This window comes from Adiantum capillus-veneris, chromosome 5, assembly GCF_014529385.1.
Source record: "Adiantum capillus-veneris isolate H3 chromosome 5, ASM1452938v2, whole genome shotgun sequence".
NCBI classification, from domain to species: Eukaryota; Viridiplantae; Streptophyta; class Polypodiopsida; order Polypodiales; family Pteridaceae; genus Adiantum; species Adiantum capillus-veneris.
The window spans coordinates 72,934,393-72,960,610 of NC_140935.1; the positions used below are offsets into that span (position 1 = coordinate 72,934,393).

The window sequence follows — 26,218 nt, forward strand, 5'->3', positions numbered from 1 at the left end:
GCACTCAGAGAGGCCACTTGGTTGGTAGTCGGCTTCATGTTTCCTGGGGTCCCATGGCAGTGGGTCCAACGCGCTCTTTAGGTGATTGGTTAGAGTTTTCAAGCTTGTCAGAGGAGTTGCAGGGTTTCCAGCTACAGGGCATGAGAAGGGTGCAAAGCATGTGCCAGGACATCTCAGAGGCAATTCCAGTTGAGTGGCTCACACCTCTTGAGCTAGTAGCACCCAGGTGGATGGGAGCCTTCACACGACTGGAGGTTCTCATCTCAGTCCGGGCCTGCTCAGAGACTGTTTCCTTCCTTTTTTTCGAGTTACAGGGTGAGGGACGCTTACAACGAGTTGCAGTAGAGGCCTTGCAGGTGGCAGAGTGTTGTTTTCAGAGGATCCGAGTGGTGGGCATCTGTAAGAGGACTCGTGTCATCGATCCTAACCCAGCAGCTCTTGAGACTGGACACTGGAGACTGTGGGCTTGGGAGTGCTGTCCACTGGCACAAGTAGAGTGGGATCCTGGAGAGTGGCTTTGGAGGGACCCTTTCTCTTCTGCAGACCACCTAGGTGTCCCTTTCTTTCAGTACACTGTTCGATTGGGACGTCACATACTAGCAGCACAAAGGGAGGCTCGCCCCGCTGCAGCACCTCCTTGGCAGGAGGAGGGTCTCACAGCTGAGTTCTTGGCAGCCTTTTGAGAGAGGTTGTGGGACTTTAGATAGCCGAGGCGAGTCACCTTGTTTCAGTGGTTGGTCGCACACAGAGCTACAGCAGTTATGAGTTGGCTAGTGCATAGTGGTCTCTCAGCTGCATGTGCAGCTTGTGACCATCTTGTGGAGAGTCAACGTCACTGTCTTTGGGACTGTCCTTTGGCACAGCAGGTGTGGCTTCGTGTTCTTCGGCTGATGCCTGCTCTCTCCACTGCTCGACAGTACACTTGGGGAGCAGTTGCTTGGTCCACCCTCACTGGCCCGGCACTTTAGTTTGAGCTATCTTCCACCGGCAGGATGATAGTGATGCAAGGGGGGCGACCTACACTCCAGCCTGCCACCACAGAGCTTACTCCACAGGAGTGGTGCAGTGAGAGAGAGGAGTGTTGGGAGCTCATCAGTGGCCTGACACTCTGGTTCATATGGCGGGCCCATTGCTTCCGCATCTTTGAGGCTCGCCCTGTGCCACTAGCAGAGACTGTTTGCGATCTTTGGCTAGAGCTGATCCACACTCAGAGGACAGCTCGAGAGACTATAGGGCAGCTCCGACCGCATGCAGGAGCGTAGAGAGGCTTTCCTTCGACTCTGGCGTCCTGGGCCTTTCTACACCATGGTCCAGGTGTACTCAGATGGCACTACCGACCACCTATGTGGCTTTTCCCTCCTCCCATCTCTTGATTTAGCCTCTTTGTACAGTTGATGTTTTTTCATTGGGAGAGTCTCCCCATCATGCTTGTTTTAGCCCTCTCTCGCAGAGGTGGTTGTAGCCCTATGGGCAGTTTCATTAACTAATAGAAGGATCTTTTTCTCGGAAAAAAAAAAATCACAAAGCAAGTTCAGTTTAAGCAAGCCCTTTATGTCTCCTTGCTATTGAAAGAAGCATCTATTGCAAATAATATGTAGTTTCTTTGCAAGTGAGCTTATTGACACAGGACTTTTGCTTTACCTGACATCATCTAAATGTTCATGGTCTCTCGTGTTGATGAATTAGATTTTTTAATATACTTGTTGTAAACTTTTCTTGTCACGCATGCTTGCAACTCTGGTCTGCTCAATAAATTATCAACCCATACAAAAGTGATGCTTGTGGGCTTAAGCATAGAATGTTGGAATAACTCAAGGCTTACACACGAGGAATTATTTGATTCAGTAACATGCTCTTTCACACAATGTGGTAACCGTGAGATAGTGTTTTGTAAGATTTCAATGACTTCTATATACATCCCACTCCTAAAATTGTAGAATTCAATGGTTTTTTGTGTTATGGAGTTTTAAGTTATTTATTTTTTCTCTCTATATGTACTTAGCCCAGCACCTTTTTCACAAATCCTACATGCGGAGTAATCATAAATGCGATCAAGAAATGTTATTCACTATAATTATGAAACCTAAATTTACCCACTTAAACTATGTAAATTTTGTTATCTTGCTCAGATGATTCCTAAAAAGTTCGAAGGGTTCCCAAAGGTTGCATCTCCTTATGAGACAATATTCTTTTCTTGCTAGTATCTTTTCATAACCTTGAATATCTTTAACTATCTTCACCTTTTACCATCAAGAGGTCTTGGTAAAGTCCAATATTGCCCTCCAAAAAGACAACCAGGGCACCTGTGTCTATGTTGCATTGGTGAAAGTAATGAACCACGAGTATCATTTCCATAATCTTAACATTTTTCAAGCTATATTTGGTACATGTTTGATTGTTGTAGCCATCATTTGTTGCATATATATACCATGTCCTCTTCAGTAGGTTGACCTCTTGGTGGTTTTGGCAAAGAATGGATGTTTCAATGATTGAGCATATTCCCCATGTCCTAACAATCTCCTAACAATGTGGCTGAATGTTGAATCCATCCTTTGCTAGATTGAAGTATAGGTTTGTATTATACTCCTGAATTGGGCTTTCTTTTTCGCCATCTAGGCTGACACTCATCTATTTGGTCTTGTGATTGGCCTTCAAGATCTTTTTCATTGTACTCTTCCATCACATTAGGCGCTATCTCTAGTACCTATTAATTCTTTAACAATAGGACCATGCTTTAGAAGTGGATAGGGTAGTGCGGCAATTTGCTAGTCCTAATTTTCTTCCTTTAGGTTGGGTCAAACTGCCTGCCCAAGTAGAAAAACTTCGAGAGTCAGTCTTGCATGGTGAAAGGCACTTTAAGGAAAAAGATAATGTTTGGTTTCCGGACCTACCACAAAAGAGGCAGATGCTTACCCCTTGACACTCAAGAAATTCTCCAGCTTTTTGGCACCAAACGCGGAGAGAGCTTGAACATGTGACCCCACACATAAAAGACAAGGACTCTAACCATGAGCCCCGATCCTACTAGTTCCCATTAGAGCACCAAAAATTTGTTCTTGTCCGTCTCTTGTGTGAACCACACTTGAGTGGAAAAGCTAAAAGATAGCGTGGGCTTGGTGGTATTCTGATCGCACTCTTAGTTTTAGATAAGAAATTAATGTTGATTTTCTCACCACCTTGTCATACGCAATGTTGTTCTTCACCACTTCATCAACATGTGATTGCATCTCAAGTGTGACCATTGACAAGTTAGGCACGGGCAATACTACAATTGTGGAGGCTGACAACTTCTAATTTCTTCTTGTTTCTAACTATTAGCAGCTTCATTTGAGTGCCCACCTATCTCCACATCAAAGGAGTTAGTGTTGTGTATTTCCAAAGGGGGATGTTTAGGCTGTTGCAATGCTTCTTCTAGGTTCTTTTGGAGATTTTCCATCTCTTTGTTCATATCTACATGGTCCTTTTATACTCTAGTTCCTTCGCCATGAAGATCTTTACTAATGATTCTTGGAATGGACTTTATATGCCCGCAAAATCAACAATACGGAGTATATGTCACTACTTGATATACAAAACATCTTTGACATAAGAGAGTTTCTTGCAAAGTGGGCAAAGAATGACAAAGGAGTTGTGGAATACGCACCGTGTTGACTATCATCACGACCCAAAAGAAGATAATTTTTTTTGCAAACCCACGTGTTGGAAAGTATTTTCTTGATGTGGTCCAAAACTATAAAGATGTACTACCCACAAAGGAAAGGTTTCTTCAAATACAAAAAGACTAAAAATAGAGCATATGTGTAGAGAATGTGCTAGAGAAGCAATATGACAACGTTTATCCATTGACATTTTGAACAAATTAACATTGTTGATTATGACAAGTATTTGGGAAGTAGAAAGGCTCAAGATCTTTGGATCTCAAGAGGGCTTATTACATTGGGAATTCGAACAATGAGACAAATTCCATATAGGTTTAGCAGGTGTTTTAGCTTTACCCTTATCCCAAAAATCTCTCCTTATAACCTTCTCTCCATCCTTTTAGGAATTTGGCTTTTTCTCGCATCAAGAATGCCTAATATTTCACAAAATGATAGTCCTTGAAAAGCAGGATGCCATTAGAGTAATTGGACTATTGAAATATTGAAGTGTTCATACTATGACATCATGGCATCTTATGTGTTTGGATATTCTAGTGATATGAGCAAGCAATTGCAATGTTAGAAGAAGCAAGAGTTTTTGAAATGCACACCCAAGATTGGGTGGGAAGCAGGGGAGATGAGGTTGAGGCTCGATGTTAGCTCAAGCAACCAAATATAACTTTGCCTACTTTCTTTCTTGCCTCTCCCTTCCTAAGATGTGGTCTTGTGTCCCACTTGTCTTTAAAACCACTAAAATGCTTCAAGCAAGCCATTTTCTTTGTGCGCACCTCCCCCATGTCTAGTGTGCTTGAAAAACTTGGTTCTTACTATGTAGTGGGACTTCTCCATGCCTTGGTTAGACCAAATTGACAAGCTCCCATATTTTTTTATAAACCAAGAAGTTTGATTGTAGAGGATATGTTGTACAAAAAAGAGAAGTAAGTAAGAAATTTCATGTGCAAATGAATCAAGAATGCCATTAGCAACTCTTACCTTGTAATGTGTGAAGTGCTCAAAGCACTAGGCATTAGTATTCTTGAATTTGTTGAGCTCTATCTTGAAGTTGGAGAGGTCATTCTTTTCATAGTGATTCCTATCACAATAAGAAAAGATTGCATCCAAAGCTTCACACACTTTTTCGTTTGATTCTTTGTTGTTCCATCACTTCCATGGTCCTTCATAGCACTATGCAGAGCCTTCCATCAATAAACTGAATATTAGTTCCATGCCTATCCATATTCCCATGAAATCCAAGGAAGTGTTTGGCCTTCACCCCACCAATAGAAGACTTTCTAGCAATATTGCTTCCACCATAGACCTCCTTGCTTTTGTCATAATCACCACATGCCATTGTGAAGACCAATCTCTCACAAGGCACTATCAATACTTTTCTTTGTAGCCTCCATGGGTGATAAAGGCTTTTCTTTGTAGCCTCCATGGGTGATAAAGGCTGCAATTTCCATGCAAATGGATCTTTAGCGTGTCTTCTAATAGCCTTATTCTAATGACATGGCTTAACTCCTTCGATGCACCCGTGCAATAGATATAAGAGCTTTTGAGTTTGGCATCTTTTGACACATTGTACATACCCTTTAGTGTCTTAGATCTCCCCCAAGTGCCATTCTACCTTGTACCTACCAAAACCTAGAACTTATAGCTCCTTTCTTACTTGCAAAGCCTTAATAATCACAAGTATATTGGTGTGGTAGAAAACCTCATTCAGAATAGTAAAATCTTCACAATCTACCTCAAAACAAAACCACCAAAATTTCTTATGTCTCACCGTCATCTAACTTAATCACAAAATTGGTTTGTCCATTCACCTCAAAATCACTACCCTCTACAAAGCCATCAAGTTGGAGAACAAGTTATTGAAACAGCCAAACTTGAGATCTTTCACCTTATAACAATACATGTCATTGATGTGAAAAGGTTATCCAAGCATCTCCCATGATCTTGAGTTGATCCTATGCCTGCTTGTTGGACAAGAGATGGCTTTGGAAGGAAGGATGTAGACCCTAGTCGGATAGCAGTACAATCATTAGGAACTGGTAGTTCCAAATAGATTTACCATAGTAACTGCACAGTGTATAGTCAGTCAGAGCCCAGTTAGGGTACCTATAAAACGGACCCATTACTTTATTTTGTGGGCTAGTCATTCCAAAGTCTAGTGTTACCATTTTGTACCCATTAAGCAATTGCTTTGAGCATCATTTAGCTCTCTTGTAGCTAAATCAAATACCAATTATACACTTTCAATATCTGAATACATATCAGTTCTAGTTCCAGGCTCTTGTCTTTTGTTTCCATTTCAATCTTCTTGTTATATACTATTCGAAGTCTCAACCTGAAGTTTGTATGTCTAATATGATCTAACTAAAGTCAGAATAGCTGTCAGAAGTGACCAAATCATTCCATTTTGCCAATCACAGTGGTGAGCTAAAGCTCTTGATGGAGAATCTATCTCTCAATTGGGACCTCAAGCTAGCTGCAGTTCAGTAATGATGCCCAAAAGAGTCGTACGTGAAAGAAGACCGACCAAAAATTCATGGAAGAGTAGGATCATGTCAGTGCAATACCTGAGGAGCTCTAACGTTGAAACTGATCGTGGAAATGAAATAGATGCAGACCTTGATCAAAGGGAAACTGAGGAACTTGGGGTTTTCCAACATTCAGCTTAGTCTTGGCAACGGCATTCAGAATGAGCAGAAAGATGCTCTTAGTCAAATGGATCTAAAAATATGGATAAGTGCAAAGGCAAGAATCAGACTGAGGATAGTGAAGGGAGCAAACTGAGTTGTTGATCAACATCCAAGAAATTGGAAAAGAAGCATGAGTCAAACATAGTTACTTAAACTGACGATAACAATAAATGGGATGCAAACACGGACCATTACAGTAAGCATCGACTTCGAGAACGGAAGTCAGCTTTGAAGGAAAATCCAGACATCATGAGAATTCAATTGACTTGAAGATCTCTTTTATATTCTTCAAAGGTGGGAAAAAGGATGATCGCGACGTTCATATCCAGACATTTGAGCAGTATGTTGAGCTGAAGGACATTGATGAAGATAATTGCGGAGAGTACCTCCCACAAATCTTGAAGGATGTAGCACAAAAATGGTATTACCAATATCCAGAATCTTAGCTCAAAACCTATAGCAAGTTGATCAAAGCCTTTCTAGAATACATTGATGATCGAGGTGATGACGACATCATGTATGAGATGGATAAAATCAAGTAGGAAAAGCCTATAGTTCTTCGGAGCTATGTAGAAAAGATCAAAGAACTGACAAGAGAATTGCATGAACCTCCATCAGAAAAGAGAATGGGGGTATGGTTTCTCAATGGTTTCAAAAGTAAGAAGCTTAGGGAACATGAGGTTCCAGCACCGACTAAAAGAAGTTCAACAATCTGGTCTAAAGAGAGCACTGAAGCTTGAGTAGTAGGCAAAGAAAGAAAGGGGCCATAATGGCAGACGAAACTCTAGTACAGTGACACATCAACTGAGGAGTCGGAGTCTAGTTCTAGATTTGACAACGACTTGGATTATCAAGTCAAGGGGAAGAAGCAAGGTTCTTGAACGAGAAAGATTGAGAAAATGTCAAAGCAAATCACTAAAATGTCGAAGAATGGATCCTCAATTGATAAACTAGAGACTTGGTGTTCAAAGTGCCGATCCAAGGATCACAAGTCTGATGAATGTTTTCAATGTGCATGTTGCAAGGCATTTGGCCAAGTGTGGAACAATTGCAAGATAAGCATCCAGTACTTCAGAAGGGAAGAGATATGTCTATGATTGCATTGACAAACCTAGATGTGGCTAAGACAGGAGAATTTGGCTCTAGACGGAATGAGGCCAGTACTAGCATTGGGTCTGGAAGAGGAAGATCTTAGGGGACTAATGGCTGAGGGTGAGGTAGAGCTGATTTTTGGAGGAAGAAAGTTAGTTGCTATACTTGCGGGAAGTATAGTCATTTTGCGGCCCAATGCCTTGATAGCAAGAGGCCAGAAGGAGCTGAATCAAAGCCAATAGAGGCAGTTCCAGTACGAATCATCACTAAAAGCAAGGAATGGTGATCAAGGATCTACCAGACGAGCCTGAGGAGAAGGAAATGAACCAAACCAAAGAGACTAAGAGATGGGAACAACAGAGAGCTACCTAGAAGGCAAAGGGCAAGGCAAAGGTGGTCAATGAATGGTGGTAGCAACGAACTCTGGCAGCCAAAGTTACAAAGGATCTGGCTAAGAAGATGTCGGAGTAGCCTAAGTACTCAGAGGCTAGAACCATCCAGAGGTTGTCGTCACAGTCTTTAGTAGCTTATGAGGATAAGTGTATTAGAGTGTCTAGTAAGGAAGAGGCCAATGAGACTATTTGGGTGAGGAAGTACGCCAAGTCAAAAAAAACTTGGTTGGAGCTGGGAACATTGACCTGAGGATGGAAAATGCTACCCAAGGGTCAACTAGCCACCAGACACAAGAGGCTAGCTGAGTGGCAGTGCAAGGATAGTGAACTGGAGGAAAGGTATTCTGGTTCAGATAGCAGTTCTAGTAATGAGCATGAAAAAAATTATGTCAAGGTGTGAGTGAATTTAGAAGCTCACAGTTGAATTAGATGATATTAGACGAACTTTACCAGGAGCTGCGAAGTTCACCGTAAAGAAGAGAAAGCAAGCAGCAATGGCAATGGCAATGACAAGGCCATTAAAGATGACGAGGTTCTAGTCATCCAAGTTGATTACAAGTTATGGGAACCTTTGTCAAGAGTAACATTGGATGGTGAGGTAGGAGCGAATATTTTGGACACAATGATTCGATGCACTAATGAGCTCCTTCAATTGTCAGTGGAAGCCTCCAAGATTCCAAAAAAGGATTTGGCAAACAAAGCAACATCAGAGCCACAGTACACAAAAATGGCCAAGGTGTTGTTTGAAGCTCGGATCAAGGCCAACCAGTCATTACCAGAGGGTTGGATACACACTGCATCAATCGGTCACAAGCTGGTAGAGCCAGGCTCACCAGGGGAAGGGGTACTTTTTATGATGCTAAAACAAAGACCTGGAATTCTTTGGCACCATATGAAGTGGAGATGATGACTAATTGCAGGGAGCATCTAGAGCAGGAATCCAACTATCGACTCATTCAGAAGGATAATGTTGACCTTGATGCTCAAGGAATGGGTCAACCTATGGCAATTTAGGCTCCACCTTAGGCTATTCTAAATCCCACAAGGAAGAAGGCTCCAGATAAGAGGAAACAATGACACCCCAAGGATCATGTATGAAAACCCTAGGAACCAGGGTGTGTCACAGTGAAAGTTTCAGAGAAGTCTAAGACCTATCGTAGAAGAGAAAGCTGGAAGGAAAGTGGGTGGATTTAGACCACCTATCCCCAAAGATATCAATCATTCTCAAAATCATACTTGGAATTTTGGATATGCCAAAATTCAAAGAACGGGAGAAGGAATGTAGAAAGTGGGAATAGACCTCGAGTCATTAGGAACTGGCAGTTATCGGATAGATTTACCACAGTGATTTCGCAGTGTACAATCAGTTAGAGCCCAATTTGAGTACCTATAAATAAGACCCATTACTTCATTTTGTGGGCTAGACATTCTGGAGTCTAGTGTTACCCTTTTGTACTCATTAAGCAATTACTATGAGTATCATTTATCTCTCATATGGTTGTATCTAATACCAATTGGACACTTTTAATATCTCAATACATATCGGTTCCAATTCTAGTCTCTTGTCTTATGTTTCCATTTCAGTCTTTGTCTAATTATCTATTATGTGAAGTCTTAACCTGAAGCCTATATGTTTGATTTGATCTAACTAACTCTAAGTCTCCAACCTCCTAGAATAGCTGTCGAAAGTGATTAGCTCATTTCAAAGGACCCCTTCTTTTTGGAGTGCTTCAACTTTCTCTTCATGGCCTTGACTAGTTATGTGTAGCCTACCTTGCTAATTCCAAGCTTGTCCATTGCCCCTTGAGCATCCTCTTTGTCTAAGTAGAGCTTTGCAAGAAACCATCATTGCATTTATGCCTACCCTCTTTGAATCCTCTCTCATCAAACATATTCCTAGAAACAATAGGTGCAATCACCTCAGAAAATGATTATATGATACACCTTTCATGTTTCTTTATGGACAGAATGGTTGAACTAGGTCCACTCACTTGAATCAAAATATATGATTACAATAAAATCATTATGAGCAGATAAGGTTAGTAGACTCTCCAAAGAAAGAAAGTGAATGAACCAAAGAAAAAAAATAAAATGATTCCCATGGAGAGAAAGTAAAGTCGCTAACAAAGAAAGTGATCCAATTTTACCTCATTTCTTTGGTCCTTTTGTTGCAGCCCCCACCTCCTTGTTTGAGATTGTCAATATTTTTAAATTTACTTTCTCCCCTAGCATAGTCCTCTTTCTTTTTGCTCCATTCAATAGGGTTTGTAGATTCTTTATCTTCTCCTTTCTTTCTTCAATTTTTTGGCTAACAAAATCCTTAAAACTAGTGTAGCAAATGATTCTCAAACCTAAGAATGTCTCTCTCTACTGCAAGGTTCTCTGTATAGCTTAGAAGCCCTTTAATACCATCTACAAACCTCATCAAGGTAAAACAATTGAAGAATGTCAGGGTGACTTTAGTGATAGGAAAGGGATACAATCTACCATTTTTCCATACATCAATGTCTTTCCTTCTCTCTACACTCATTGCTTGAGTTGGAAAAATTGAGACTTCATTAACCTCTTTTGTTTTTTTTTTAAGAGGTGAAAATTGATTTTTCAACTCAATGTGAAGATGATGAACACCTCTTTTTGCAAATTCATTGCTATGATAATAAGTTTCAAGTTTAAAATGACGTTGATGAAGGAGGTGCCAAATTGACAATAAAGGATAAATACCATTATATAGGGCAAGACGGAGTCATTTGCCAATCGCTTTCAAATTATAGACAAGATTCATCTTTGACTAGAGGCTCTTTTACTAGATCCATTTACAAATTAGAGTCAAGAGCTGCTATGCTTTAGCTTAGTCAAACATCAAGGAGAAAAGGACTAATATAAAAAGTAACATAGTCCTACAAGTGTTTAAACAACATTACGTACACCTAGAGAGTCTTCTAAGAAGGAGGAACCTACACCTGCTAGTATCACTCAAACCCCCTTCCCCGGTCACTTGAAAAACATGCACTATTAAATGAAGAGGTGACATAACCACCTATGGGCTAGGGGTTTGAATAAAGGATGGGATGTACGGATTGTAGATGGAGACATCTTCTTAAGGATTTTCCAATCCTTGTGCAAATCACAAAGGTCTTACTTGCTAGAAGCATCGTATCCTAGGAGCAATCTCAATATCAAAGTCCAAAATATCAAGGTTGTCATACATCACTAGCTAATGATCTTGGAGGTGGAAAAAATTTATGAGGAGATTCCAAAGTGTGCACATTGCGACACAAGACATGTATTTAATGCCCTCTTATTAGTCTAGATGAAGGGAAACATGGACAATATAGAATAAAACACGTGTTCTTGGAATAGTGTCAAATCAAGGTTCAAGCAACTCAAAGCAATGGGGTGGACTTCAAGATCCACAATTGGCAACGTCAACAAGTGGATGAGGGTCCTTCAAAGTATAAGCTCATGGATACAATTGAGAATTGCCGCATTGGTAGTATGAATACCACATGCCATCAAGCTCAACTAAAGAAGATCGTGGTAGTAAAAATCATCCACACTCACTTGTCTAGAGATGTCTATCTAGCAAGAAACACCTACTATCAAGTGATTTTTCTTCACAAGAGAAGCTTGGTATAAAAGCACAACTTTAATTTGACCAGACTCTCCATCATATATTTCCCTCACCCAAGGAGATTCTTGTGGGAAGAAGTACCTTGGATTTACAAGTGCCTTCGACAATCTTGCCAACAGCCACCACTAGCTTCATGGAAGAAAGTTCATCCTCTTCTACAAATTCAAGGTTGATGCCAAAAGTTCCTAACCAAAAGCTAGTCCATCAACCAAAGTATCCATCTTTCAACGCATTGGACAAGAAAAATAAGAACCCAATATTGGCTGCCTAGGTAGAAATTAAAGTTTCAAATCTAGTTTTCATACCAACATATCAACGACATTATCGAGATAGACCCATAAGATAGATCACTTAAAAGCAGTGCCTGAAGCACAAAGGATATTTCCAATGATAGGCACCAATGATGGGTTAGCCTACCAGTAATCTTCTCCTGAAGGATAACTTCAATTGTAAGATTGATAGTCTTTGCCCATAATGTTCTATTTACATGGTTTACCATGTTGAACCATCACCACATTGGCACCTCAATCTTGTCTTAATTTGGTTGTCATAAACTAATGTATTTCTAAGAGCATTGGATAAGATGCCTCATTCAGCTAGATTCTCAAAAATGTCAAATAAACTTTAGAAATAATTAACGCAACAACTATGCTTTAGAAATAATTAATGTAGCAATTATGCTTTGATTCTTTAATATCCTATTGACCGAAGGCTTTGTTAGTTTTCCATTGTGACATGAAACAATGTCCTCCAACTGGAAAATCCTAGAATATGGTAGATAAACTTGTAAATGATGTTCACTATTGATCCCCTATTCAAAAGAACTTGTCCAAAGTCCCTTCCTTCACAATGCATCTATATTGTAGATACCTTGAACTCTATGTCTTCTATAGTAGCATTAATTGAAACCAATGGAACCATTTGTTGCTTCTTTTGCACGAACTTCTTAAACAAGCGCTCCCTAAATTTTAGACCAGTCTTAGAAATTGTTCCAAAAATATCTCAACATTTGTTTAGAAAATTCTTGCAACAAAGCTACATTTTGATTCTCTTTTTCGCTCCTCCTTATTTCTCCTGACTATGTGTGGTCCTCTTGGTCTTCTTTGACTTTATTGATCACCTAAAGTTAGGTTTCCAATGTGCTACTTTCCTCACCATACGTGTTCTCATTGTTCCATTTAAGCCACAAACTTGGTCACTACTGGCACAAAAACCAACTCAATCTCTTCCTTATCACAGACTTCAATCAACATGCATTGTGATCATAATGGAAAACCATATAATTTTTCTCCCCAACAAGTGGTGCTTTGCCCTTATTTGGGCATCTGAAAGGTTGTTCCTTGCTTATCCTCTAGCTCAACAAAAGCACTACATTTGGACAATGGAGTTTCATGGTCCTCTTTTATTAATGGCATCCTTTGATTAAGTTGCAAACTTGACAATAGGTCTTCCTCTCTCCTCTTTGTGTTTCCACCACAATTCATAGTCAGGGCCAACTTTGTGCCCATCTCAACACTTGCATTTAATAAACCTATTTCTTGGTTGAAGGTTTGGTTATAATTTGGCTGCCAAGTGGGTTTCTTCTAATTCCTCTAGAACCTATCAAATCCTTAGCCTTGCTAAATAGGCATCATTTGACTTTCTTCAGTATTAATTTTCTTTTCATGTTACCCATAGATGGGTTCCCCTATTTTCTCATTCGAATCCATAGATTTTAATTGTATGTCAATGTAGGATCAATTTGCTTGCCGGAAAAGTAAATAGTTAAACGCTTTGTATTATCCACACATGTAGCTGCTTCCAACAAAATCATCCGAACACCCCCCCCCCCCCCCCCCCCCCCCCCCCCCCCCCCCAAATCTGCATTAGTTGTAGATGACCCAGGTCATGTGTCAATCCCTTAACATATCCTACCTAAGTCTCCACTACATGTCTATCATGCCTAACAACTATAAGCTATGGTTGCTTGCAATTCTAGAGCTCAATCCCTTCAATTACTATTCTATCAAAGTCTCCTCTGCAAGCTTTCCAAACAATCAACGATCATCGTGAAGTTCTATGCATAGTCTTGTACTAACATATTTGCTTTTCTAGCATACAATCAACTAAATAGTTTCACAAGAAAAGCATATCCAATTCACCAACCATGAATAGCACTTTAAATGTACCCACCACTAGACAACCCCTGTCCCTCATGGCAAACTAATTGTACATGCCAGCAAGTACATGATCCCATACCTCCCCCCAACTCATTTGAACATTTGGAGCAAAAAGAAATCTCACCTAAAATTTAAGAAAGTCAATGGAAAATATTAAATTTTGATACTTTCCTCTTTGAGAAAAGCATCAAAACAATAGTGTATTATTAAACTCTACCCCATCTAAGTCACTGGTGTTGCCATCAGTGTCATACGGCGCTTCAGCATTGTTTGATGTGGAGTGTTGCATGATGAAGGCTCCATGAATCAACCCAAAAATAATGTCACAAATTTTTTTTATTGGCTATGTCTAGATCACGTGAAACATCATAAACATTAATTATAAAAATCACCGACAAGTTTTTAGCTTCTTTGATTACCGTTAGATGTTATGATGCACACATTGTATTGGCAAATAAGGTGGTGGTAGTCCTGTAATATTGGATGAATATGTAAGGACATCATTGCAATTGATTTTGTATAATAAAGTAGATTTTGATTGTATGCATGTGATAGATGCTTCGAAACATCACAAAGGTAAAGATACACATCTTTGAGAAGCTGGGTGAAGCATATAATGTGTATTTTCCCGTCAAATTATAAGTTAGGTATAGTCATATATTGAAGCTACTGAATCAATTTTGAGCAAAGACCATTAACATTTTGATGATGGTTTGCAAACATGCACATGATTATCAATCCACAAGTACATGAAGTTTGAGAAAAGATCCTTAAGGTGAAACTCCCCTTATCATTGACCTCTATTAAACAGCTGATGATAATTAAAGACCTATACATGATTATCCATCCATAGAAGCCCTTGAAGAGGAATTTTATAGAACTCTCAAAATGTCAAAGCATTGCACCGTCATTTTATTTCTTATCACACGGCATGGCCACAAAACAAAAAAATTAATGTATAGAAGATACATGTCAAAATAGTAAAATCAAGGAGATTAAGACATGGTGTTACAAGTCACAATGGTGATACTCAGCTTATACTAATAAACCCTTACAAGGATAGTAAAATTGAAGAGATTAAGACATGGTGTTACAAGTCAATAATGGTGACAGCTTATATTGATAAACCCTTACAAGGATATTATTTAATAATCCTACTAATTATGCATTGGAAGGTGCATACAGACCAAGGACAGCTAGGATGATGGTTTGGAGAGTTTACTAAACAATATGTAAGATAGCACATGAATTCAACATAAAGGTTGATTGTTTCACATACAGTTACATAAAATATACATTAAGGGATTTCTTTTACTATTACTCACACTATGGCTATCAATGGGAGAATCAATGCATCAATGGGCGTCACAGCACTCCCAAAGGCTCATGCGGAGAGGCAGCTCTATATAGAAGAGAATTGCAAGGTAGCTTGCATATCATAGAATGGAACTATAGGCCCGTTTCATGTGGGTGAGGCTACAGATGTATGAGCGCTTCCAAGTCAAAGCTTGCAACTCTGGGAGGAAATGCAAAGGAGGATGAGCATCAAGGAGGACGAAAGAACATGGGAGATGCACAATTGCCATACACGCCTATTAACAGAGGGGATTATAGAGATTTTCAAACTTGTAGAGCTCTTATGGAAAATTTCAATGAAGAGACAACAGGCAAAAAAATGCAGGAGGAGAGTGCAATGCCACGCCCCTTGAGGCAAGAGTAGAGAGGACATCATAGGATAGAGCCGTACCAACTGCACATGGTCGCTACTTCAGCTATGGTCACAACACACTCATTACTGAGAACAAAATGGCACAATGGCCTAGCTCCAAAGAAGAGACGTGTATCCCACCATCAAGTCCAGATGGACACATTGGACTACACACAAAGAGGCTACACATATAATCACCTCATTCACTACCTGGTCGACCACACATACATCTCATTGCCACCTACATACACACCACCCCCATGCATACCCCATCCTACTATATACTTCAAATGACCTCTTAACCAGCTGGACTCCTCAATACCTCGTGACACTAACCAGCATATTTCCCTCCATCTCATACACCTCAACCATTAGCAGCTTCCCCAGCACACCCCCATGAAATGCTGCCCCCTTTAAAACCATGGCCCAAAACAGATGTATGATAAGTGTATCTCAATGCCTCTGCACACATGGTGCATTAGGCAAGATCATGAAGCACCAATTTGGAAAGAGAAGCACTTGTTGAGTCTAATTTTTTTTCTTTCATCATTGGAGATAAATCGTACCCTTAATTCTTCAGAGACAATTGGCAAAAATGGAGGATGTGAAGCTCTTTATGACAATGGCATACAAACTGCCCTTTGTTAAAGCTTCTCAGCACAATACAAATAACTTGTTACAATGATAGTGCAATTTTCATAACCTTCAAACCACCACATGGCATAAGCAGGAACAATACCTCAGCTTTTGTGCTATCTACTATAGCAAAGAGCCGGTAACCAACCAAGAGATGATCGAATCGACAAGTAAAAAGCTTTCATTGCCTAAGTGGCTTCGTAAGAAAGGTCGAGCAAACTAATTCTTTCATGAAATGAGTGTAGTGCTAAAGAGATACATCATGCAACATAAACAAGAATGCCCTTAAGCGGACAACACAAATTTATCGATTGCATATCATTTTCCTATACAAAACTTGCTAAAAATGCGTGAGAGAACTTCCTCAGAGACAACATCTCCACTTATCTCACCGAAGGCTATGGCTGCTTCCTTGATATCAACAGCCCAAAAATCAATGGGAAGGCATTGTTGAATAGACCCTTTAAGCCTCTCCAGCGCTTCACTAGCCCTTAGAAGTTGTTCTGCTTGCCTCTACAAAAAGAAGGCATGTAAAGTACTCAAGCCCCAAAAAAACAAAACAATACAAACAAACATGGCCAAAAGGACTTAATTTCACCATTCCTGAACTGAAACAATCTTGAAAAGTATACTCTTCTGGAAAACAAAAACCTCACGGACCATTTTTGCAGTGTTCTAAAAACAATTTTGCTGAAGTAATGAAGTTTCATGACCCCCCTTTCAGAATCCAAAAACACTTCTTTGACAAAAGCTTCGATTTCAAGCTGCTGACTCAGAAGTGTAACCTAAAATTACATACTAGACGTGTGCAGCTGTCACAAGTTGTCGATGTGGCACGGCTTGGCCAGGCAGTTAGGCCACTAATGGTCAATCTGCAATGGACATAAGAGACAAAGGGCGAAAAATAAAAGACTTGCGAACTTACTGATGTGGAAGGCTGACCAGCAAAAATTCTGCACAAAATCCGCTGACCGCTTGCGTAGCAACGGTGCCAGCTTTTGGGGGAGCAATTGCTTTTAGAAGTGATAGCTTTTGGGGGCTCTGCTTTTAGGCCTCTTGTAACCTTTAAAAGAGTGCTCTTGGGTCTCTTTCCAACAAACAAGCTGGGAGCAGAGTCGCGGAGATATCCCACAGGAATTGTACCTATTTGAACAAGAAATAAAGAAAGAAATACCGAAAGGGGAGCGAGTCTTTGGGGCCATTGCATCTGGAAGCAAAACTTTGCTGCTTTGTGTTGACTCTCCTCTTCTCTCCCTCTCTTTTCAAGTTTTATTGTTCAAGTTTCTGTGTTCTAAGTGTTGCTATTGATTTCTCACTTGGTTGTCCAAGCTTTGTTACACTGGTATCAGAGGTCAAGTGATTCTTCTTCTATGGAGAATCAGATCCTTTTTCTACAGCGCACATGGGTTCTAGCAGTGAATCCCACAGAGAAGACACCCCTCCGACCACACGTCTGTGGGAAGATGAAGAGCATCCAATCCCAACGGGGGCACAGAGGAAACTAATGGAGCAAGCCTCCTTCAGAGGAATCCGGATAAGACCAAGGCAAGTTTCGGAGTACCGACGTCAACTACAGGTTGACACGTACGCAAAGAGAATGATCAAGTACTCCCAAGGGCCCAAAATATCATATATGTGAAGTACCTGAAGAATCATCCACTCGACAAGAGTTCACTCACAATGGCAAGATGCCGCCAACGCAAAGCCGGGTGCAAAAAAGCAGAAATTGTACTCGCAAGAAGAGTTTGACGAAGCTCTTGAACAGAAGATCAGTCACTTGATGAAAAGCAAAAAGCAGTCTCGGAAGAAAAGCAAATCAGAGGATTATCCCGGTTATCTCGCCGGAAATCAATTTTCAAGGTGGCTAGTGGATCCAAGAAGCGTTTTCGTTTTGAGGATGATCCCAGCTCTTCTTCGTCTTCAAAGGGTTCCGACAATTTCTCTTCCTCTAGTTTCAATGAGGACCAGGAAAGGCGGAAGCAGCGGGAAAAGCAAGAAAAGAAGATCCAAGAAAAGTCTAGGAAGCACAAAAAGCAATCTAGCAGTTCAGAGGAGGAGGCCTCGTCCTCTTCCAAGAGTTCTGACATTGATACCCACCATTTACGGAAAGAAGCAGTGGGAATACAGTATCAGTTTAATCGAGAGAAGACCCTAGATGGTACTAAACGTCTTGAGTATTGTTCTACATCAGATAACCCTGTTGATATCTTCACCAAACCCCTACCTCAAGCGACATTATCCCTTTATACCAGCTTCCTTGGGTCAGTTCCTGTCAAGGAGCAGGGGTGAGTATCATCTCCTATCCAGGTGGCTCCTTTATACCAGCTTCCTTGGGTCAGTTCCTGTCAAGGAGCAGGGGTGAGTATCATCTCCTATCCAGGAGCGAGGGCTCTATGCCTAGCCGTATTTGAAGTAGACGACAAACGTACCTTTTCTGGCAGTACCAGCCATGTATGTGTCCATCTTGAGGGCTAGCTTGAGGCGGGATCCTTGTCCCTAGGTTTCTACTAGGTTAGCGTCTCTGTATACTGCAGTTCTTAACCAATGTGATTTGCATTGCATGCCTTATGTAAGTTTTAGGTGATGTGGCATATATATTCTAGGGCGCCCCTTCTTTTATGGGTTGGGGTTATTTAGGTGGGTCAAAATTTGTATTCATTCCGTCGTGCAACTTACGTCAGTGTTTTTGGGATTGCATGCTTCTCTCCTCTTGGTAGCGGTTTCTATCTCTAGCGTTCCCAGATTAGAATCGCAACCTCTCTCTAGCATAGTAATCTGGTGGCATTTTCTGTTGCTCTAGCTGCAACTTGCGCGCTCTCATCACTCTCCCCCCCCACCGTGTGTGGTGCCCCTTGTAGGTTCTACACGAGGTGCTGCTGCCCTCGGCCATGTACCGCACACACAAGGCTGCCCACACTTCGGGACTAGTTGTAGACTTGATCGTCATCCGATTCACCTTTTTCGTTGCACCTTTGACATTAGTGATTGACCAAGCAGTTCTGCCAACATCTGACAACGTTCACAAGAAGAGTATGACTAGTAGAATATGCGGTTGTGATCGTATACTAGCCTTAGTCCTAGAGCATGATGTGCACGAGATGTTGTGTGTAAAACCTTGCATGTAATTTAGTGGAGGTCGAAATTGCTTTGACTTGGCACAATTTATAAGGTTTTCAGCCTTTTTATGTGAATTACCAAAACTCGAGGCCAAACTCACTTTTGAGAAGCCAATATAAGACCAGAACCCACACCTGGGCCCGCAGCCATAGTACATACCCCTCTTGTTAGAGTTCAGGCATCTCTCTATGGATTCGTCCAATCGGTCCCCAGTTCTCCTAGGGAAAGGTGTTAGGAAGTGAGGGCTGTTTTGTGGTTGTGCCCGGCCAGTGTGAGGTAGGTTTCTCATGCCGGGTTGTGTCTAGCCATGTTTCGCCCCAGTTTTTGGCTTGGTTCCATGGCCATCTGTGTTCCTGCAGGCTGGGAATATTATTCCCCAGCCTTGTCACATTTTTCCCCTGTGCCCCTTTTTCCACTATCTCCTTATTTTCCCCCATTTACCAAGGTCGTGAGGCTGGAGGTGTGGGTCGGGCAGCCAGCCTTCTGGCCTATATACGTAGGGGAGGGGGGTCACTTCCAGGCAGTACAGATCTGCCCCAGTCAGGGGCACCCTCCCTTAGGGGCCCTAGGGTACATTTTCTTTGCCCATTGCTAGAGGACAGGAGAGGGGCAGCCCAGCGTTTTTGGGCAGCCCTCTCCTCAGCGCTTTTGGGCACCCGGCAGCCAGCCATGCCAGCGTTTTTGGTTGGCAGCACCTGGAGTTTCCTGACCTATGCAGAGAGCAGCATCTCCACGACGATGCGGGCCTAGGAGAGCAGAGATAGTCAGCCATCTAGAGGGCAGCCGTGCAGTGACCAGCCTTGAGGGTTGCCGATCCTCACTCTCCAGATCTCGGTTGGTGCCAAGAGGTGGATCTGTGTTGGGGTCTTCAGCCCCGTGTCACTGGTCTCGTGTACAGGAGCAATTGGCAGTTTCAATAGCAGTCGCAGTTCTGTGTACCTCGGGTCTATCTAGTTGGCATGTCTACTAGACCACCCTTGGTCACTTGTATGATCAGCATGGAGAGCCTTTCCAAGATCTCTCGCTCTCTTTCTCTCTCTCTCTCATTCTCAAATGTCCTAATCTCTTTCTACCTCGGTGATTCTTCTCCACATGTGCCTTGTTCATGTGCTTGGCATTGCAGGTGTTCTAGATCAGAGTCGAGGTGCCCACCGGATCACAAGCGAGTTCTTGCCTTCATTGCATCTTCCACTGCCACCTTTAACATGGTATCAGAGCCCTATGGTGATATGAACACCTTGGATGCTCGGATTTGGCTGATCCAGTGCGGTTTTGGACATGAGTGAGAGAGAAGAAGCTTGCTATTTTTTCCTGGTTTTTCTCCAGTTTGGGGCAGATTTGGGTATGTGGAAGCTATGGATCCTCGTTTACAACTTCCTTGTTTACCCCGACCTCTCTTCACCGAGGGGAACCAGATGGAGGTCACAGGAAGTGTAGCAATGCTGGATTGTTTTGGTTTTCCCAGATGGAGTCGTGTTACCGTGCCTTCCTGCAAGGGGAGCAAGCATGCGGTTGTTGGATCCAGAGGGGGAGCTATTCATTTCCAACTGCTTCTTCAAAGAGAAGAGTTTGGACAGCAGTAGGATCTTCTTTAACAATTTTGGAGAAGTTTCTATGGCTGTGTTTTCTTCGAGGAGATGGATTGGCAGTTCAACACCCACTTCTCCTTCAGCATCAAGGCCCCATCCGCGATAGGAATCATCACTCCCCTTCGCAAACACCACAGGCGCCATTACGTCGCAAAGGCGAACTAGAGGGGCACCCTCCACTGAGACCAAAAATAAGGGTGCGGTGAAGAGAGGGTTGTGACCATTGCACAACACAGCCCGACGTCTCAGACCAAATCGCCACCAACACCACACAACACCCCTCTCACAGAAACTTGTCTTCGTTTCGCCTTGCCCCCGCACCCCCTGTGAGCCTCCTGCTCCGGGGCCTCGCAAGCCGCAAGCAAAAGAGCAGGCCTCCCCCAACGAAAAGGTACAGTGTGTTAATTTATGTAAAAACGTTTTGGTCTCGTGACACTTCTGAAACCAAAATCTAAGCTCTCATAAACAGGAAAGCACAAATAATTCTGAAATGGAGAAACCTAAACCAAGACCAGGATTACACCCACTACTCTCAGGAAAAAAATTTGATAACGCCTCCTTGGAAAGAGAATATAAAAAAGGAAGGTAGGCAGATAGAATGTGAAGAAGTCCATACCATTACCAAGACAAACTATCAAAATCAACTCAAATATTGCATTGCAGCAAGTTTTCCCTTCATGTTACAATGTCTTGCCAAAGGGACAAGGTAAGAGGAGACGTGTTATAACATGAGATACTATGAGAGGTAAAGGAGTACGAGCGGAAGTGCGACGCGAGAGAGAGTGCGAGAAGAAGAGCACGACAATATGGTGAACTCGCTCTACTGTAATGTGTAGAGCATAGTGAGTTCTTATTAGGTTTTTACAAAAGAATATGTGTACATACCTGACGGCCCGCCCACTTACCTGGGCAACCACATTGGGCTTTATACCCCAACAACCTCCCAGTTAAAGTCCAATGTGGTACTTTAAGTGTGAGAGAAGCTAATATACAAGAGATGTAGAGAAGTGATGTACTACCCTACACCTAACTGCTTGCGAAAATGCGCAAAGCTCTCTGAGGGAAGTCCTTTTGTAAGTAGATCAGTAGGATTTTCTGTGGTGTGAACTTTGACAAGCTGAAGTTGCTTATCCTCGAGCATTTCCCTGATGAAATGATACTTCACATCCACATGCTTTGTCTTTGAGTGATAAACTGGATTGCGAGCCAATTGTATAGCACTTTGACTATCACAATATAACACAGGCATCTCTTCTTTGATTCCCAAATCTGTTACTAGTCGATTAAGCCAAATTGATTCTTTGCATGCCTCTGATGCTGCAACATATTCAGCCTATGTAGTAGACTGAGTAACACAATCTTGTAATCTAGAACGCCATGATACTGCTCCACCAGCCAATGTAAAGACATACCCTGACATAGACCTTCGGTTGTCTAAGTCACCTGCATAATCTGAGTCTGTAAAACCCTTTACACTTAGCTCCTGACTCCCATAGCATATACGCATACTCTTTGTAGCTTTCAGGTATCTCAATATTCCTTTCACTGCCTCCCAATGTTTCTTGCCTGGGTTTGACATGTATCGACTTACTACTCCCACTGCAAATGCAATGTCTGGGCGAGTAGCAATCATTGCATACATCAAACTACCCACTGCAGACGCATATGGAATCTTATCCATTTCAGCCTGTTCTTCCTCAGACACAGGACAATCTTGTTTGCTAAGTTTCACATATGGTGGCAATGGAACACTCAGTGCCTTTCCCTTCTCCATATTGAAACGTTGCAAAACCTTGTCAATATACTCTGTTTGAGATAACCAAATCAACTTCTTTGATCTGTCTCTCTCAATGCGCATACCAAGTATATGACTTGCCTCACCCATGTCTTTCATGTCAAACGATTTTGCCATCTTTGACTTCAAAGCTGAAATTTCTTCCAAGTGCTTGCCAGCAATCAACATGTCATACACATACAAAATAAGGATCAGCCAACTACCATCCTTAGCCTTCTTTGTATATAGACAGTGATCGAACTCACTACGTTTGTAGCCTTGAGAAAGCATAAACTTGTGGAATTTATGGTACCATGCCCTCGGTGATTGTTTTAAGCCATAAAGACTCTTTAACAACTGGCATACCCAATCTTCCTTGCCTTTCTCAACAAACCCTTCTGGCTGCTGCATGTAAATTTCCACATCTAAATCACCATGCAAGAACGCTGTCTTGACATCCATTTGGTGCAACACCAAATCTAATATGGCAACCAATGCAAGAAAGCATCTCAATGTAGTCATCTTGACCACCGGAGAGAAGACTTCATCAAAGTCAATGCCTTGTTCTTGCTTAAAGCCCTTGGCAACAAGCCTGGCTTTGTACTTTGGCTGACTATCATGAGCGGTGATCTTATACTTGTAAACCCATTTACAAGGTAGAGCCTTTTTGCCCTGTGGTAATTTAACTAGCTTCCATGTCTTGTTTTTATGCAGAGCTGTCATCTCTGACTGCATGGCCAATTGCCAATTCCCAAAGTCCTTCATTTGCACTGCTTCCTTGTAACATGAGGGCTCATTGCAATCAGTCAACATGACATAGTTCATAGATGGAACAAACCTATCAGGAGGTCGCGTGACACGTCCAGATCTACGCACAATAGGTGGCTCAGGCTCAGCCACAACCTGTGGTTCCACTCTATCCTGTCCTTGCTCCTCTTGAGCCCTGACATTTTGTCTTGCACGTGCAGGTCCATCTTCTTGGAAGACAACTCTTCTAATCTCCTCAACCTTCTCTGGTTTAGAATGATATTTGGATTCATTAAAGTGAACATCATTGCTGCGGACAACCTTTCTGGATTCGGGATCCCAAAGTCTGTACCCCATCTCACCATAATTACCATAGCTTAGAAAGATGCACTTTCTACTCTTTGGCTCAAGTTTGTTCCTAAATTCCTTTGGAACGTGAGTATATGCCTCACAGCCAAAGACTCTGAGATGCTTATATGAGGGCATTTTGCCTGACCATACCATCTCTGGCACTGAATCCTTCTGCAAAACCTTGCTAGGAGATCTATTTACAAGATGAATAGCTGTTGATACATCTTCAGCCCAAAACCCATTTGGCAGTTGTGCATTAGACAACATACTTCTGACCTTCTCTTGTATGGTCCTATTCATCCTCTCAGCAACACCATTTTGAGGAGGATTGTAAGGAGCAGTAAGTTCACGTTTTATACCTTTTGACTCACAAAAGTCCTGAAAGGCCTTTGAAACATACTCTCCATCATTGTCAGTGCGTAAGCATTTAAGCTTCTTGCCACTCTGATTCTCCACAAGTGTCACAAACGTTTTGAAAACACTAAACGCTTCATCCTTGTGCTTGAGAAAGTAAACCCATACTTTCCTCGAGTAATCATCTATAAATGTCATAAAGTAAGAAGCTCCCCCTAGAGATAGGTTAGGCATAGGTCCACACAAATCACTATGAACAAGTGCCAACTGTGTATCTCTTCTACTGCTTCTATGCTTATGTGGCTGCTGTGTTTGCTTACCATACAGACAATGTTCACAGAATTCAAAATCATTAAATGAAAAGCCGGGCAAATAACCAGAACGAGACAAGATTTTCATTCCCTTCTTGGACATATGTCCTAACCGGCTATGCCACAAAGAAACGTTCGGCTGCTCGGTTACATTGATTACATTTTTAGAGACATTTGATACATAAATCATGTAAAGTCCTCCAGACTTTACTCCATGTGCTACTGTCATAGAACCCTTGGATATCTTCCACATGTTCTGTCCAAAAGTGGTGACGTAGCCAGCATCATCAAGTAAACCTGTGCTGATCAAGCTCTTTGTAATTGCGGGAACATGTCTCACATTCTTCAGCGTGAAAGAAGAGCCATTCTGAAACTTCAATTGAACATCTCCAACACCTAAGATCTCACATGTCTGCCCATTGCCTAGCCGAACATGATCTTTAGTGGTCACATAAGAGGTAAACCACTCCTTGTTTGGAGACACATGAAGTGATGCCCATGAGTCTATAATCCAGTCACTCAGTGCATTTCCATCAGATGCTGTAAGAAGAGCTGAGTCCATTGTATTCTTCAAGAAGTAGATGTCTCCTGACACTAAACTGTCATCATCTGCAACAGTGTTTGTCACATTTATTTCTTGAATCTTCACTGAGGACTTGTTCTGCTCACCATGGTCTTCAACTTTCTCTTTGCCTTTTTCTGCTTTCCATTCTCTGCAGTCTCTTTTCATGTGACCCTTCTTGCCACAATGGTAGCATTCTATGTCACTTGCTACGAGACTGCTCTTTCCACCTTTGTACTTGTCTTTGGTCCTTCCCCTGACAACTAGGGCTGTTCCTTTGCCTTTGTCCATTGTCTTTCTATTGGTTTCTTCAGTAAGCAGACTTCCTTCTACACCTGCTATGTTCAAACCATCTAGAGGTGCAGAATTACTCAAAGCTGTGCGAAAAGTGTCCCAACTTTCCGACAATGTGATCAACAGGAACATAGCTCTAACAGGTTCATCAAACTTGACACCTTGAGCTGACAACTGACTATAGATTGTGTTGAATTCATTCAGATGATTGGACATAGGTGTCCCTTCTTTCATCTTCAAGTCAACAAGCTTCTTAAGCCAGTATACCTGTGAAGCTGCACTCTGCTTCTCATAAAGATCACTCAGCTTTAACCATGCTTGATAAGCCGACATCTCGTCTGCTACATTGAAGTAAACGCTTTCTGCCAAAGTCAGCATAATGGTAGAAAGAGCCAATTCATCCATTTCGCTCCATTCATCTTCGTCCATATCTTCTGGTTTTATCCCCTTGAGCTTTATAGGTTTTATCTGCTTCTTTTGTACCAACACGTGCCAAATCTGCTTCTTCCACAATGGGAAATTGGTTCCATCCAGCTTCTTGATATTGTAAAGAGCAGTGTCCTGTGATCCAGCCATAGCTATGCTTCACAGTAGTTTACTTTCCTGGGAAAAATTCGACAAAGTTTCCCCTGTAAACTGACCTCTGAACCAATATCAACCTGTCAAATGAACCAAGAAAGCTTCAGATTCTGCAGAAATTTTGGCGGAGTCTCCTTTGTAAAATGGCTCTGGTGTACTAAAAACAGACCAAAAAACAGCTCAAAAAACCACCGTCTCTCTAACACTGTAAGCTGTGGGTAAACCTGTCCTGCACCTGTACTGTCTCTCATTGTCCTGTCACTGTCTTGTAAGCATAAACTGCGACAATGCCTCAACGGCAATAAAGCAAAGATGCAATCCCAACTGTCTAACTCACAGTCAATACATCCTAGCTGCCTATCTAAGGGTGCTCGAGGGATCGCTCCAAGACCTGTATCACCGAAAGGATCTCAACATTCGAGAATCCCCCAGCTCAATAAAACCTCACTCGACCCTCAACAAAGGCTGCAGTAAATCTGACAGTACATAGACTTCCCACAAAGTCATACATCCACAAATTTCCCACTGTATGCTGTAACCGCTGCGGCGGTATTTTGCTGCGTGACTCACAACCAGCAAACC

At 41.8% G+C, this 26,218-nt stretch overlaps 1 protein-coding gene across 1 annotated transcript in view; it reads right to left on the bottom strand.

The window, feature by feature from the left end:
• Positions 1-16,121: 16,121 nt before the first annotated feature.
• The window catches only part of LOC147457517 (tRNA modification GTPase), a 31,857-nt gene continuing 21,760 nt past the window's right edge, over positions 16,122-26,218 (bottom strand). Inside the window, exon 10 of the mRNA XM_086512376.1 lies at positions 16,122-16,471. Within this exon, the coding sequence (XP_086368502.1) occupies positions 16,277-16,471 (195 nt within the window). The 3' untranslated portion in view covers positions 16,122-16,276. The remainder of the gene's footprint in view (positions 16,472-26,218) is intronic.